This window comes from Plectrocnemia conspersa, unplaced genomic scaffold (assembly GCF_051122295.1).
Source record: "Plectrocnemia conspersa isolate PC_06_02 unplaced genomic scaffold, ASM5112229v1 ptg000004l, whole genome shotgun sequence".
NCBI classification, from domain to species: Eukaryota; Metazoa; Arthropoda; class Insecta; order Trichoptera; family Polycentropodidae; genus Plectrocnemia; species Plectrocnemia conspersa.
The window spans coordinates 6,036,731-6,047,694 of NW_028277168.1; the positions used below are offsets into that span (position 1 = coordinate 6,036,731).

Below are 10,964 nucleotides of genomic sequence, written 5' to 3' on the forward strand. Positions count from 1 at the left end.
TTATTGCTTAGACTTGTAACGAAAGTTGTTGGTCAGTATTGTGTATTGTGTAGACCAATAATATTGGAAGTGTTTTTGAGGCTAGCAAAATGTCAGGAATTTTGGGTCGTCTTTTGCCGAATTTGTTTGGCGGCGCACAGTATGTTCTTTTTATTTAATCTATTATTATTCATGTATATGCGCATTTATAGTTGTTTTTAATGTCCCGTCATATATAATGATTAAATCTAACCTATATTTTACACATTGAATCTTATGGATTAAAATATTTACTCCAGGATATAATTTTATATTTTTTCTCTCCATTCCGGATGAAATTAATTTTAGATGGATGTATTTTATGTATTATTAATTCTATTTTTACTTTATTTTCCAGAAAATTCACTAACTCAATAACTGGCGTAGGTACAGTTGCAGTTGCGATGCCTTCAATATTGACACAAGTTCGAACCAAAATTCGTAATAATTTTCCAGTACCGAATGAAACAAAGAGACAAAAGTTATCCTTCAAAGCTAGAATGGCAACTCCTGGTGGACGTAAAGTTTTAATGAGAAGAATTCTGAAGGGTAGACACGTGCTCTCGCATTAATTTACAAAAAATATTTAGATTTGTTACTTATTAGTGTATTGAGTTGTATGATGAAATAAAGCTTTATAAAAATGTACTAGGTTTAATTTATATATCCAATTTGTCATGACAACTGAATTTTTATAGTATATAAACAATAAATCCTTTAGCTCTTTGAAATTGGCAACCGAACATACACAACGCCGGTCAAGAGACATGCCACACATGCTCAAGAACAAGTTGGACGACATCAAGAAGGACCTACCTATGTACAACCTGTATGCTTTTAATTAATACAAATATTAATTTTATTTTATAAATCTTTCAGTTTGGCATATTCTTCGAATCAAAACTGTTGCATTTTTATTTTCGTTTTGCTTGATTGAGTTGATAGACTATTTTCATTTTATTATTGATTGTGAAGGAGTATTATTTCTAAGTTCGCATGGTAAAAGGTAAAAAAATAGAAGACTTAAAATTAATTTATAAAACTTTGTAATTAAAATATCTATAAATAGTTCAAAATAAATATTTAAGCGTTAATAATAATAAAATATACAGTCCATCCAAGATATGAACGCTCATTGTCACAGTATTGGTGAGAAAATATAATAGGATGACCAAGTGAAATTAATTTTTACCTTTTTAATTTAATTTGTTGAGGAAAGTGTAAAATATCGCTTTCTTACTTATTCTGTTTATTTATATACATATTTAAATCAAAAACATGAGGGCATTTTTGGTATCACTCTCCAGGTTGAATATCTGTTCAATATAATATTTTTAAAAATACCAATAGAATATTACAGGAATTGTTTTATTGCTTACAAAATACCACAACATGACAAGAATTTATAATAAAAATATAACACATTATAAGCTTTAATTCAGTTTCCAATGTATGGCCACCCTACCCTAAAAACAGCCCTGATTTAGTATTGGTAACGTTCTCCTATCGGTGTAAACAAATTCGCGGAAAACTGTGTATGTATGCATGCATGCATATATACACCCTTATTTCCAACACAACGATGATGAGCGCTAACATCTTGGATGGACTATACATGCATATGTTGATGAACTTTGAAATTTGAAATTAGATGTTTGCTAGAGCTGTGTCGATAATGCCAAAGCTTTTTCGCAGACTTCAATTTAAATAAATTCTCAGTATCTTTAATGAAAATGTTACGCGTTTATCAATGGTAGAATTATTAGAATAATAATTGAAAACCATCTGTCAAATCATAGAGCTTTATTTACTGATGTTCCCCAAGTTAAATTTTAGACACCGTGCTATTTATAATATTTTGATTAATTTCCTAACTAAACTTCGTAGAGACGAGTTCACCATTTTATTCGCTGATGACATTTCTATAAAAATCTCCATCTAGCAGTAAATAAACTTTTTTTTTAAAGATAATTCTGTATCTACCTTAAAAGTAGTAATAAGACGTTAAAGACAATTCCTCTACGGTTTTCAATGTCTTCTTTTCTTAATAACTCCAATCAATATATCAAGCTTGTTGCAATAGATCTTAGCAGTGGCGGTTTGTCACTGTTTACGCAACTCATAATACTCTGAACCTCTTGAAGGTTCATAGTAAGTCTTTTTTTTATTATAATAGATAATCTACTTTTCATCATCTATGAACAACTTCAAGACAAATCCAAGATATTCGACTTGGTATGCTACTGTCCAGTGCTGAATTCATTTGTAATCTCTCTAGTTGATATTTGTATTATTTTATTTTATAAAAGTAGTAATAAAAAACATATTTAATAACATAATTTTAATGAATTTGATAAATTGAATAATTTAATATAAAATAAAACATTATCACTAATACTTGACAATACATTAACTACACAGAATAGTAGCGACTAGATCATATTCAGAATGGACACAAAATAAACAATAGTGAGTCTTAAAATATATTTATAAAATAATGCATAGCTATTGGTCAGTATTAATCAAATTCAAATTCTAATTGTGATGTAAGTAATTAGCTTGTAATTCTACGTGTCCACTCTGTAGCAACGAGTTTAAAGTAATTTAACTTATTAAGTATCGTTGTTGACTGTACAACGACTGTTGGGATGATGACGCCGTCAAGGCTGGCTTGACGCTGGCAGGTTTCAGCAAATCACTGACGCCAGTGATGATTGCTTTAGTGATTTTTATAACGGCAAGATGGATTGCAAATTGTAAAAGCAAAGCACCGAAGCCTTTGTATAACCCGACTGAACCTTCTTGAGCCATGATCGAATGGTAGCAATCGAAGAATCCTTCGTAATCGGTTAGTATAGGAAGTACAGAGTTTCCTGTATCCAAATTATCGATTATCGTCCTAGTGCCTTGTAGATACAATCTGTGTACGATCAATTCGATCGGGTAGAACAGTATTTCGGAAGCAATGGAAGTTGTTAAAACAGCGCTCATTTCGATTTCATCAAATTGATTGTTTTCTTTGCTCGATGACGATGTCGTCTTGCCATAGCTGCCTTTCAGATCTTCAATGTAGCGCTGTCTGAATTTTAATACTTTAGCAACGACGCCTTTGAATGAAATACTAAAAAAAGAAAAACAGTTTAATATATATATATATATATTTTTATTATTATATTAATTAATACTACCTAAAAAGATATTTGCTGATTCCCATTGCGACTGTCGGTATCATGATATTCCATATAGGCAAAAGCCTACCACCTGGAGAGCAAGATATAACTCTCAAAGCACCGTCTTTAAATACATCTAAAAATCCGGGCTTATCACTTGCAATGTCACTTTGAACAGTTTCGACAAAACTTGCACAATATAAAGGTGTAACGATAGCCAAACTGATCCTGTAAATATATAATTAAACAATAATTAAATAAATCAAAATGATTTATGAGAAAAATCAGCTGAGTTTGAAATAAGCACCTTATGAGATGTGCAGAAGATTAGGTTCAATATGATCTGAGGAGGTAGGAATAAACAATATAACATTGGGAAAACTGTCGAGAATCAGACTGCAAAATACTGCTGCAACTAGTGGACATTTAACAGAGATGTTAATACAGTCCGAGCCTGATACAGATGGAGTGGTGAAAGGAATTTTTAGAGGATGCAAAGAATGAGCTGATGGTAAGTGATCTTATTTTATGGTTCACAGTCATTTTACAGTGCCTGTTTCACAGTATACATCTTACCATGCGACCTTCTTACCGTCTGGGCAATATATCGTGAGAAAAATTCACACACTCCCTTTTCCACCTGTCATACAAATAATGTCGGGCAGAAATAGCACATAAGCATTCGAAATAATCGAAAGAACAAACTCTTGGACAAGAGGAACAGTATTTAATTTTTTTATATGTTTCAAATTTGTATTTATGGATATTTTAATAGTTAAATATATTGACAGAAAATATTATTATTAGCTATTAAAATTAAAAATTGTAAAGATTATAAAAAAATAATGTTACTTTTCTAGTTTCTATAGAAAGTTAATGATGTCCACGTTTTTTCATATATCAATTTAAATGTATTTTATTGTGATAATTTGCTTATAATTATTATTATATTTACATATATAATATTTAGTCATTTATTCAAAAGTCTAAGAACTCAACATCAATAAAACATAATATATATTTTGTGGGTCAATATTGCTCAGACGGTAAAAATTCCCATATTAAAAATATCACACGGTAAGATGTGCATGGTGAAACAGATACAGTTTGAAGTCCGAACGTGTTATTTTAATTGGCCTTAGTGCTGCTCAGTGGCGTAGCTAGGGTATGTGCCGCCCGGGGCGATCCTTAAAATTGCCCCCCCCCCATACATTTTTTAAAACAAAATCTGACCTTCCGAAAAATCTGTAACTTAGTTAATAAGTAATAATCAAAAACTTTCCAGAACAGGCGGCCCCTTTGCTTCACTTCCCAATTACACTAAATACCCTACACATATTATATGCATATTGCATATTATTTATTCTTGTATGTATTTGTTTTCTTATTTAAACAAGGTGTTTTATAATACAATAAAAAATGTAATAAAATAACGAATTGTCAAATTATAATTATAATTAATTTTCAATAATGGAATAAAATGCAATATATTAAATAGTATTATATAAAACACGACAAAATCAACATATCATTACAGAGTAAAAAAAACACAAAAATTTATTAATTATATAATTAGCCAACAAATCATGTATTATTATAAAAATATACTTAATTATTTAAAATTTCTACTTAAATAAACGAAACTAAAAATTACAAATATATGTGTATAATTTTTATAATAATAATAATAAGTATGGATTTCTACAATATTCTGTCAAATAATAAGTTTAAATAAATCACAATTAATTAATTTTACAATTAATTTAATATACAATTAATAAAATACTTATATTTGTTTAAAAATTAAAAAGCGCTGTAATTTAATAATAATAATAATAAGAACATAGTAATAATAAGAACATAAAATATACACAAAAATACAATTTTTAAAATATTAAAAATAAATAAACTAAAAATATTAAATACTAAATAAAAGAGACAAGCAAAAGTTATTTATATAAAATTGGTATATAATTATTAAAAAAAAACAGTAATATAATATAACAATCATCGACTGATAATTTTTAATTGTTTTTGAGCGTTAATATCCTTAAACTATTTTCTACAATCTACATGATTACTTTTCTTGCTTTTTGTCTAGCAAAGTCGTCGATGACATCATCGAAGTCTGCTACCTCCGTTAATTGTTGTTCTATGGATAATATAGCGAGATTTCTCAACCGTAAACTGTGCATCGATGATCTTAAGTAGCTCTTAATTAATTTTAATTTTGAGAAACTTCTCTCACAGCTAGCCACGCTTACAGCAATTGTAAGGAAAATTCGTAATAGAATGACAATATTTGGAACGGAATTCCCAAGATTGTATTTTTTAATGAATTGTAAAAGTTCAAGGGGGCCTTTCTTCAATGAGTCTGTTTTGTCTTTCATGGCTGCAGCAGCGACGAAGCTAATTAATCTTTGTCTTTCAACAAAAAACTCTTTCTTGTTAATGTCATCATGATCATCATTTATCTGAAAATTATAATTTTCGTTTAAAAGATTAGACAGAGCAAGAAATCCATATTTCTCAGCAAGAACATGAAGCTGTTCAAATCTTGTATCGATTTCTTGAATCACCCTATCCAGAGAAGAAAACATTTCTCTTCGCAATTCAGTCTCATATAGTAATTCAGCATCATGTGATCCTTCATCAAACATTATTTTTTTCTTTTTGCACCGACGCTGACGCTCCATGACAATTCCTAGATCAACACAAATTTCCTTGGCATATATTATTGCATTGTCCACTAGCTTATCCCTATTTTCCATTAAAAATGCCTTTAAAGCCTTAAGTTTTACATCACAATGTTGTATATTTATCCCTTTGGTTTGAAGGTAAATCTGTGTTTCGTTAATTTCCGTAAGAACTGATTTCCATTGGCCAAGGAAACACAAAAATGAAAAGGATTGCAACGCACCAAGTAATACGCCAGCTTCCGACCTCGTGCATATGTTTTCCTCTTCGCTAGTCAGATCTTCCAAAGAATTTAAAATATTTGAGAATTTTTTTTTAACACTCACAGCTTTAGCCCTTGCACTCCATCGAGTTTCTACTACACGTTTGAGACTTTGGGAAGTCGCCGATGTCAGAATATCCCATCGATGAGTGGAGGACGATAAAAATCCGTAAAGGCGGTCCAAAACTCCAAAAAAAGTTATAGAATTAATAGCCACTGAAGCTGCGTGTAGACCGGACAAATTCAGGGTATGATTAGTACATGCAACAAACTCTGCTTTTCTATTAATTTCTTTTATACGTTTTTGCACACCAGTACATTTTCCAGCCATCACAGCCGCATTGTCATATGCTTGTCCTCTACAATTTTGAATATCAAGTCCGTCATTTTCTAATTTCTCCAAAATCATTGTCGAAATATTCTCGGCGGTTTTACCTTTCGTCTCGATAAAATCGACAAATGATTCCATTATCTTCACTTTATCTCCATCAATCATTACCTAATGCAAAACTTGGCTCGTTTGATCTTTATGAGAAATGTCAGGAGTGCTGTCGAATATTATAGAATAGTATTTGGCTTGTTTAACTTGTTCTAAAATTTTGCTTCGTACTTTATTTCCCAAAATTTCTATAAATTCGTTTTGAATCGTAGGATATAAGATAAGGTGAATTTATTTCCCAGCTTGATTCTTAGAATATGTTCTCTCAGCATTGGATCATATTTTGCCAACAAATCTACTAGTTCTAAAAAATTTCCTCTATTATTTATTGTGTTTTCAGTATCAACGTTAAATTCAGAGTTATTTCTTTCTCGATGACCCCGTAAAGCTAAATTCTGTTTCGCTAAGAATTTAATTATGTCCAACAGTCTTGAAAGGATATGTCTCCACTTCCTCGCTTCATTTTCAACAGCTTCCTGTTTTATTTTATCAATAGTTGCTCCGCAAGTAATTCTAATTTTCAGCTCCTTCCATTGCATGAAAAATTTTAAGTGAGTCACACTGGATTCATGTTCGAGTAACCTAGGATTAAGTTTCCACTAAGTATTAAATCCATCTAACGAATTAAAACTCGAACATTTTTCAGCTGGAAATATTTTGCAGCAAAAGCAGTAGAGAGCTTTCTTGTAAGGCGAGTATATTAACAATGACCGTAACATTTTTTCGCCATTTGGCAGGGTTTGGAAAAACCAATCGCGAGTGAGTTTTCTGTTCCGTCCCTTAAATGATGAACCTTGACGAATGGTTTCCCCGAAATCTGAATCTAAGTGTTGGATCAGCAGCCTTAAATTCAGACACTTCATCGCTCGTAGTTGAAGAACTTGATCTTGGCAAAGTAATAATAATTTCTTCAGATACAGGATTTATTTTAGGTGCAGCAATAGTAGTTTCTTCACGTGCAGTATTACTTGTTTGTTCACGATTGAAGTATTTAATTAGTGCTCCTTTACTTTTTTCTATTTCTTCTTCCTTCCCTTTTCTCTTTTTTCTATAAGCAGCGCCGCTATCTCTCGTTGTTTTCATCTTGGGATGGATTAAAAAAATAATAAAATTTAAATAAAAAACCAAAAAAATGCATATTTATAATAATTAGGCATAATGAACTTACCACTTCGTAATGTAGAAAATTGAGAATTATAAATTTACAAACTTCAAAATTGCACTTTCTTCAGGGGCATCAATGGTCTTAACTTAAAAGACAAACATAACATTCTTAGCAACATAAACATACGCAGTCACGTCCAAAAATGTAATGAAATATAAAATATTTCTCTATCCTAATATGTACTATTTTCACACATCTGTTTGCGCATAAAACTAGAAGAAAGCTGTCGCGCTATTGCAATTTGCCGAATTGAATTCGGTCAACTCTGTAAGCTACAAATAATAGGTACCTTATCTCGCCTTTCTGTAACATAACCGTCGTAAAAAGTAGGTAAAATTTGTCTTTCGTTGTCTCCATCGGTATCCGCCTTTCTTTGTAATTAGGTACCATAAAGCATGTATTTTTTTTATACTCGACTCGAACAAACAATGGGGAACATCTGGTGAAACTTCGAAGAAATCGGCCAAATTTTCGGGTAGGGTAAAAATATTTGTATCTATAGAGGCAGCATTTTATGACCGGCAGGGTCATAAAATCGGCATTTCTTAAAATAATAAATTGGTTATTGTAAAACTATTGCTATTCGTGTGTATATATTTATTAGTGCGTTCAGGGTTGAGAATCACACTAGTTGACCCCATCGCGAATATGCTGCCCCCAAGCAATTGATTGCCGCCCGGGGCGGCCCGCCCCCCCATAGCTACGCCACTGGTGCTGCTATTAAGTTAAGTAATACTAAATAAACACTATACTCACGATTTAAGAAGTAAATGTTTGCCAAAAGTAAGAGCTGAATTGCAGTTATTTATATCTCTAAAAATAAATAGCTCAATAAATATCTTTTGTAATTCAATTAACAATTATATTGCAGTGTTTACTTTGGCCATGTTGTTATCTTTGAAGCGCAGTCCTCAACGGCAAGACTCACTCCTTTTGTCATGCAAACTGATCCAATTCCTTTCCACAAAGTTGTTAAACCTTGACGCATGTGCAAATGTATGATGACAGGTGCCAAGGTCACCGGAACAAGGTGATTTTTCTTTGAGGTGTGATGTACCTATTTTATATATTTCATTTTTATATTAAATAATTTATAATAATATATAAAAATAATTTTATATTAAGCCATTTATAAATTATATTATGAAGGATTATGTTTTCCATACCTGACATTGTCTACGAAGGACGACAAACGGGTGGCTGAGTAAATTCTCTACGATTAAGCTCACTAAGCTGACACCGGTACCCATGTAACGTTTTATGGAATCTAAAGAAGTTGAAAAATAATTGGTTAGATATTCGATCGTTCTATCATACAATATGAATATAATTTCATATACCATCGTCAGGATTTTCCTCCAGGACGTATTCCTGTTGTGGTGGTGGAAAGTCGTAATGTTGTCGTGAATTGCCATAACCGCTGTTGTGAAAGTCAATTTCACCGAAGCTCGCCATTGTTAATTGGGTTATGTCACTTTGACAGCTAGCAGTGCTGCCATATTAAAAATAATAAATCTGCATCATGGATTACATATATTTAAAATAAATATGCGCTGCGTTTATTTATAAATAATTTTGTCTTAGTATTCCAGTACTTGAAGTATGAGTATTTAATATTCGTATAATTGTAATATTCGTATTCGAAAATTGTATCTATTCGACTGAAAAATATATTTTTTAAAGATTAAAATACATTTGCTGACAAGGCCGGCCCGAGAATATTCAGAGCCCTGGGCGCTAAAAGAAGCATGAATGCTCTAACTGCCCCTGCGGCAACGAACTACAGACGTCCGAACACATACTGTGTGACTGCTCTATGATGGACGAGGAAAGAGCAGATCTCCACTCCATGCTAAAAATCGAGGGTGAAGGTCCTCCGCAGCACAGACATCTCGTGGTCACGAATAAAAATATTATGGCGTTCGAGAGATACTGCGCCGCATATGGCGGCCGCACAGACGTCCGTCCACAATAGGACCAATTTATTATCCCCTCAAGGGCCATCCGCTAGCTCTCTTCTCTCATCGGAGAGAGCTATGCCGCAGAAATAATAAATTAAAAAGGTATAAGGAAGAATAAAGGCATAGTTGTAAATAAAAGTATATATAGAAGAAACATCTTTTTTTTTATGATGCGTTGAAATCATTTCTCTCCCGTAGGTACCCCTCACTTCCCTCTCTCACACTTCTCCTCTCCAACCTCCGTTTCTAAAAAGGATAGTGACGCTAGAGACCATGAGTAGCTAAATTACGATGGTCTACCCGTCCAGGTCATCTCTCGTGATGACCGAGGAAGGAGGTCTGGCCTAGCGCCTATATGCGCAGTATGTAGGCGCGAAAGCCCGGCTAGGTAAATCTGGTCGCTCATGGGTCGAAACTCCTGAGTCTGATGCAATCGTGGGAGGTAGGCGTGAACCTAAGGACCTTCCACTACCTAAAATTAAATTTTTGTCTTTATGTAATAAAAAAATATTGTGTGAGCTATATTGACAGCAATCTTTATTTCATGGTAATTAGACACAGATTGGGCCGCTGCAGTAGTTAAGTGTATAGATAATAGTTACATAGTTATTGAATGTTATGAATGACGTGTGACGAATGTTATGTGACGAGGCGCTGCCGGTCGTTGTCGCTATAAGAATAATGTTGCTCTCCTAGCCGCTACGCCAGTGCTGCCAGAGTGGCATTTCTTTTGTGGCCAAATAAATCGAATGCTATTTACAACCACTATTGTGTATAGATTTTATTGTGAAAATTTCACAATTATCTACACATACTCGTGAAAAATTCTAGCCGGATATCACAAATCAATTCAAGAAATAAAAATGGACTATTACATATTCACGGAATTTAAGTATTAGCTTATATTCTTTGCGTATCAAATTAATATAATTATTTGCGTGTTGACTTTCGATATATGTAGTAAATAATAAATATTTTTTATTAGTAAAATACCAGTTAACCTTATGGTTATTGAATCTTTTGCGATTACTATCTAAATATCGATGTTTTACATATTAAACTATGCATGTTCGAAAAATAAGTTATTTATCTCTGAAGCAAAAACCAAACAGCTCATTAAAAATGTTTCTGATTCTATATTTAATGATGGAAGCGAATCATACTATTCTCACCGTAGCAAAAAATTGCTGATTTTGGCAAAGGGTTAATATAGGAGTGGTAATAAGGAATACGAATAAAGAAAATTATATAT

General features: G+C 32.3%; 2 protein-coding genes and 1 long non-coding RNA gene across 3 annotated transcripts; 1 reads left to right on the forward strand and 2 right to left on the reverse strand.

The window, feature by feature from the left end:
* mRpL34 (mitochondrial ribosomal protein L34) lies at nucleotides 1-657 on the forward strand. The gene is made up of 2 exons (XM_088184590.1): nucleotides 1-139; nucleotides 377-657. Exons 1-2 carry the CDS (start codon nucleotides 90-92, stop codon nucleotides 588-590), a joined length of 264 nt encoding a protein of 87 aa, XP_088040716.1. The 5' UTR covers nucleotides 1-89; the 3' UTR covers nucleotides 591-657.
* A 1,687-nt stretch (nucleotides 658-2,344) lies between these two features.
* Nucleotides 2,345-10,392, reverse strand: LOC148235728 (mitochondrial outer membrane protein SLC25A46-like). The gene is made up of 7 exons (XM_088184587.1): nucleotides 10,315-10,392; nucleotides 9,092-10,184; nucleotides 8,918-9,018; nucleotides 8,630-8,808; nucleotides 8,508-8,564; nucleotides 3,207-3,416; nucleotides 2,345-3,139 (listed from the first exon to the last, which is right to left on the reverse strand). The coding sequence occupies exons 2-7, from the start codon at nucleotides 9,204-9,206 to the stop codon at nucleotides 2,623-2,625; spliced, it is 1,179 nt and encodes a 392-aa protein (XP_088040713.1). The 5' UTR covers nucleotides 9,207-10,184; nucleotides 10,315-10,392; the 3' UTR covers nucleotides 2,345-2,622.
* Nucleotides 7,622-7,873, reverse strand: LOC148235729 (uncharacterized). Its single transcript, XR_015809356.1, has 2 exons — nucleotides 7,755-7,873; nucleotides 7,622-7,669 (listed from the first exon to the last, which is right to left on the reverse strand). It is a non-coding gene; the product is annotated as an uncharacterized LOC148235729 (long non-coding RNA).
* Nucleotides 10,393-10,964: the final 572 nt, after the last annotated feature.

What these genes read in the sequence shown, in the direction of transcription:
- mRpL34 (XM_088184590.1), top strand. Translation starts at nt 90, where the DNA reads ATGTCAGGAATTTTGGGTCGTCTTTTGCCGAATTTGTTTGGCGGCGCA. An exon ending in AATTTGTTTGGCGGCGCACA is followed by an intron (nt 140 to 376) that starts GTATGTTCTTTT and finishes TTTATTTTCCAG; the next exon opens with AAAATTCACTAACTCAATAA.
- LOC148235728 (XM_088184587.1), bottom strand. Translation starts at nt 9,206, where the DNA reads ATGGCGAGCTTCGGTGAAATTGACTTTCACAACAGCGGTTATGGCAAT. An exon ending in GGAGGAAAATCCTGACGATG is followed by an intron (nt 9,019 to 9,091) that starts GTATATGAAATT and finishes CAACTTCTTTAG; the next exon opens with ATTCCATAAAACGTTACATG. An exon ending in ATCAGCAAATATCTTTTTAG is followed by an intron (nt 3,140 to 3,206) that starts GTAGTATTAATT and finishes TTCTTTTTTTAG; the next exon opens with TATTTCATTCAAAGGCGTCG.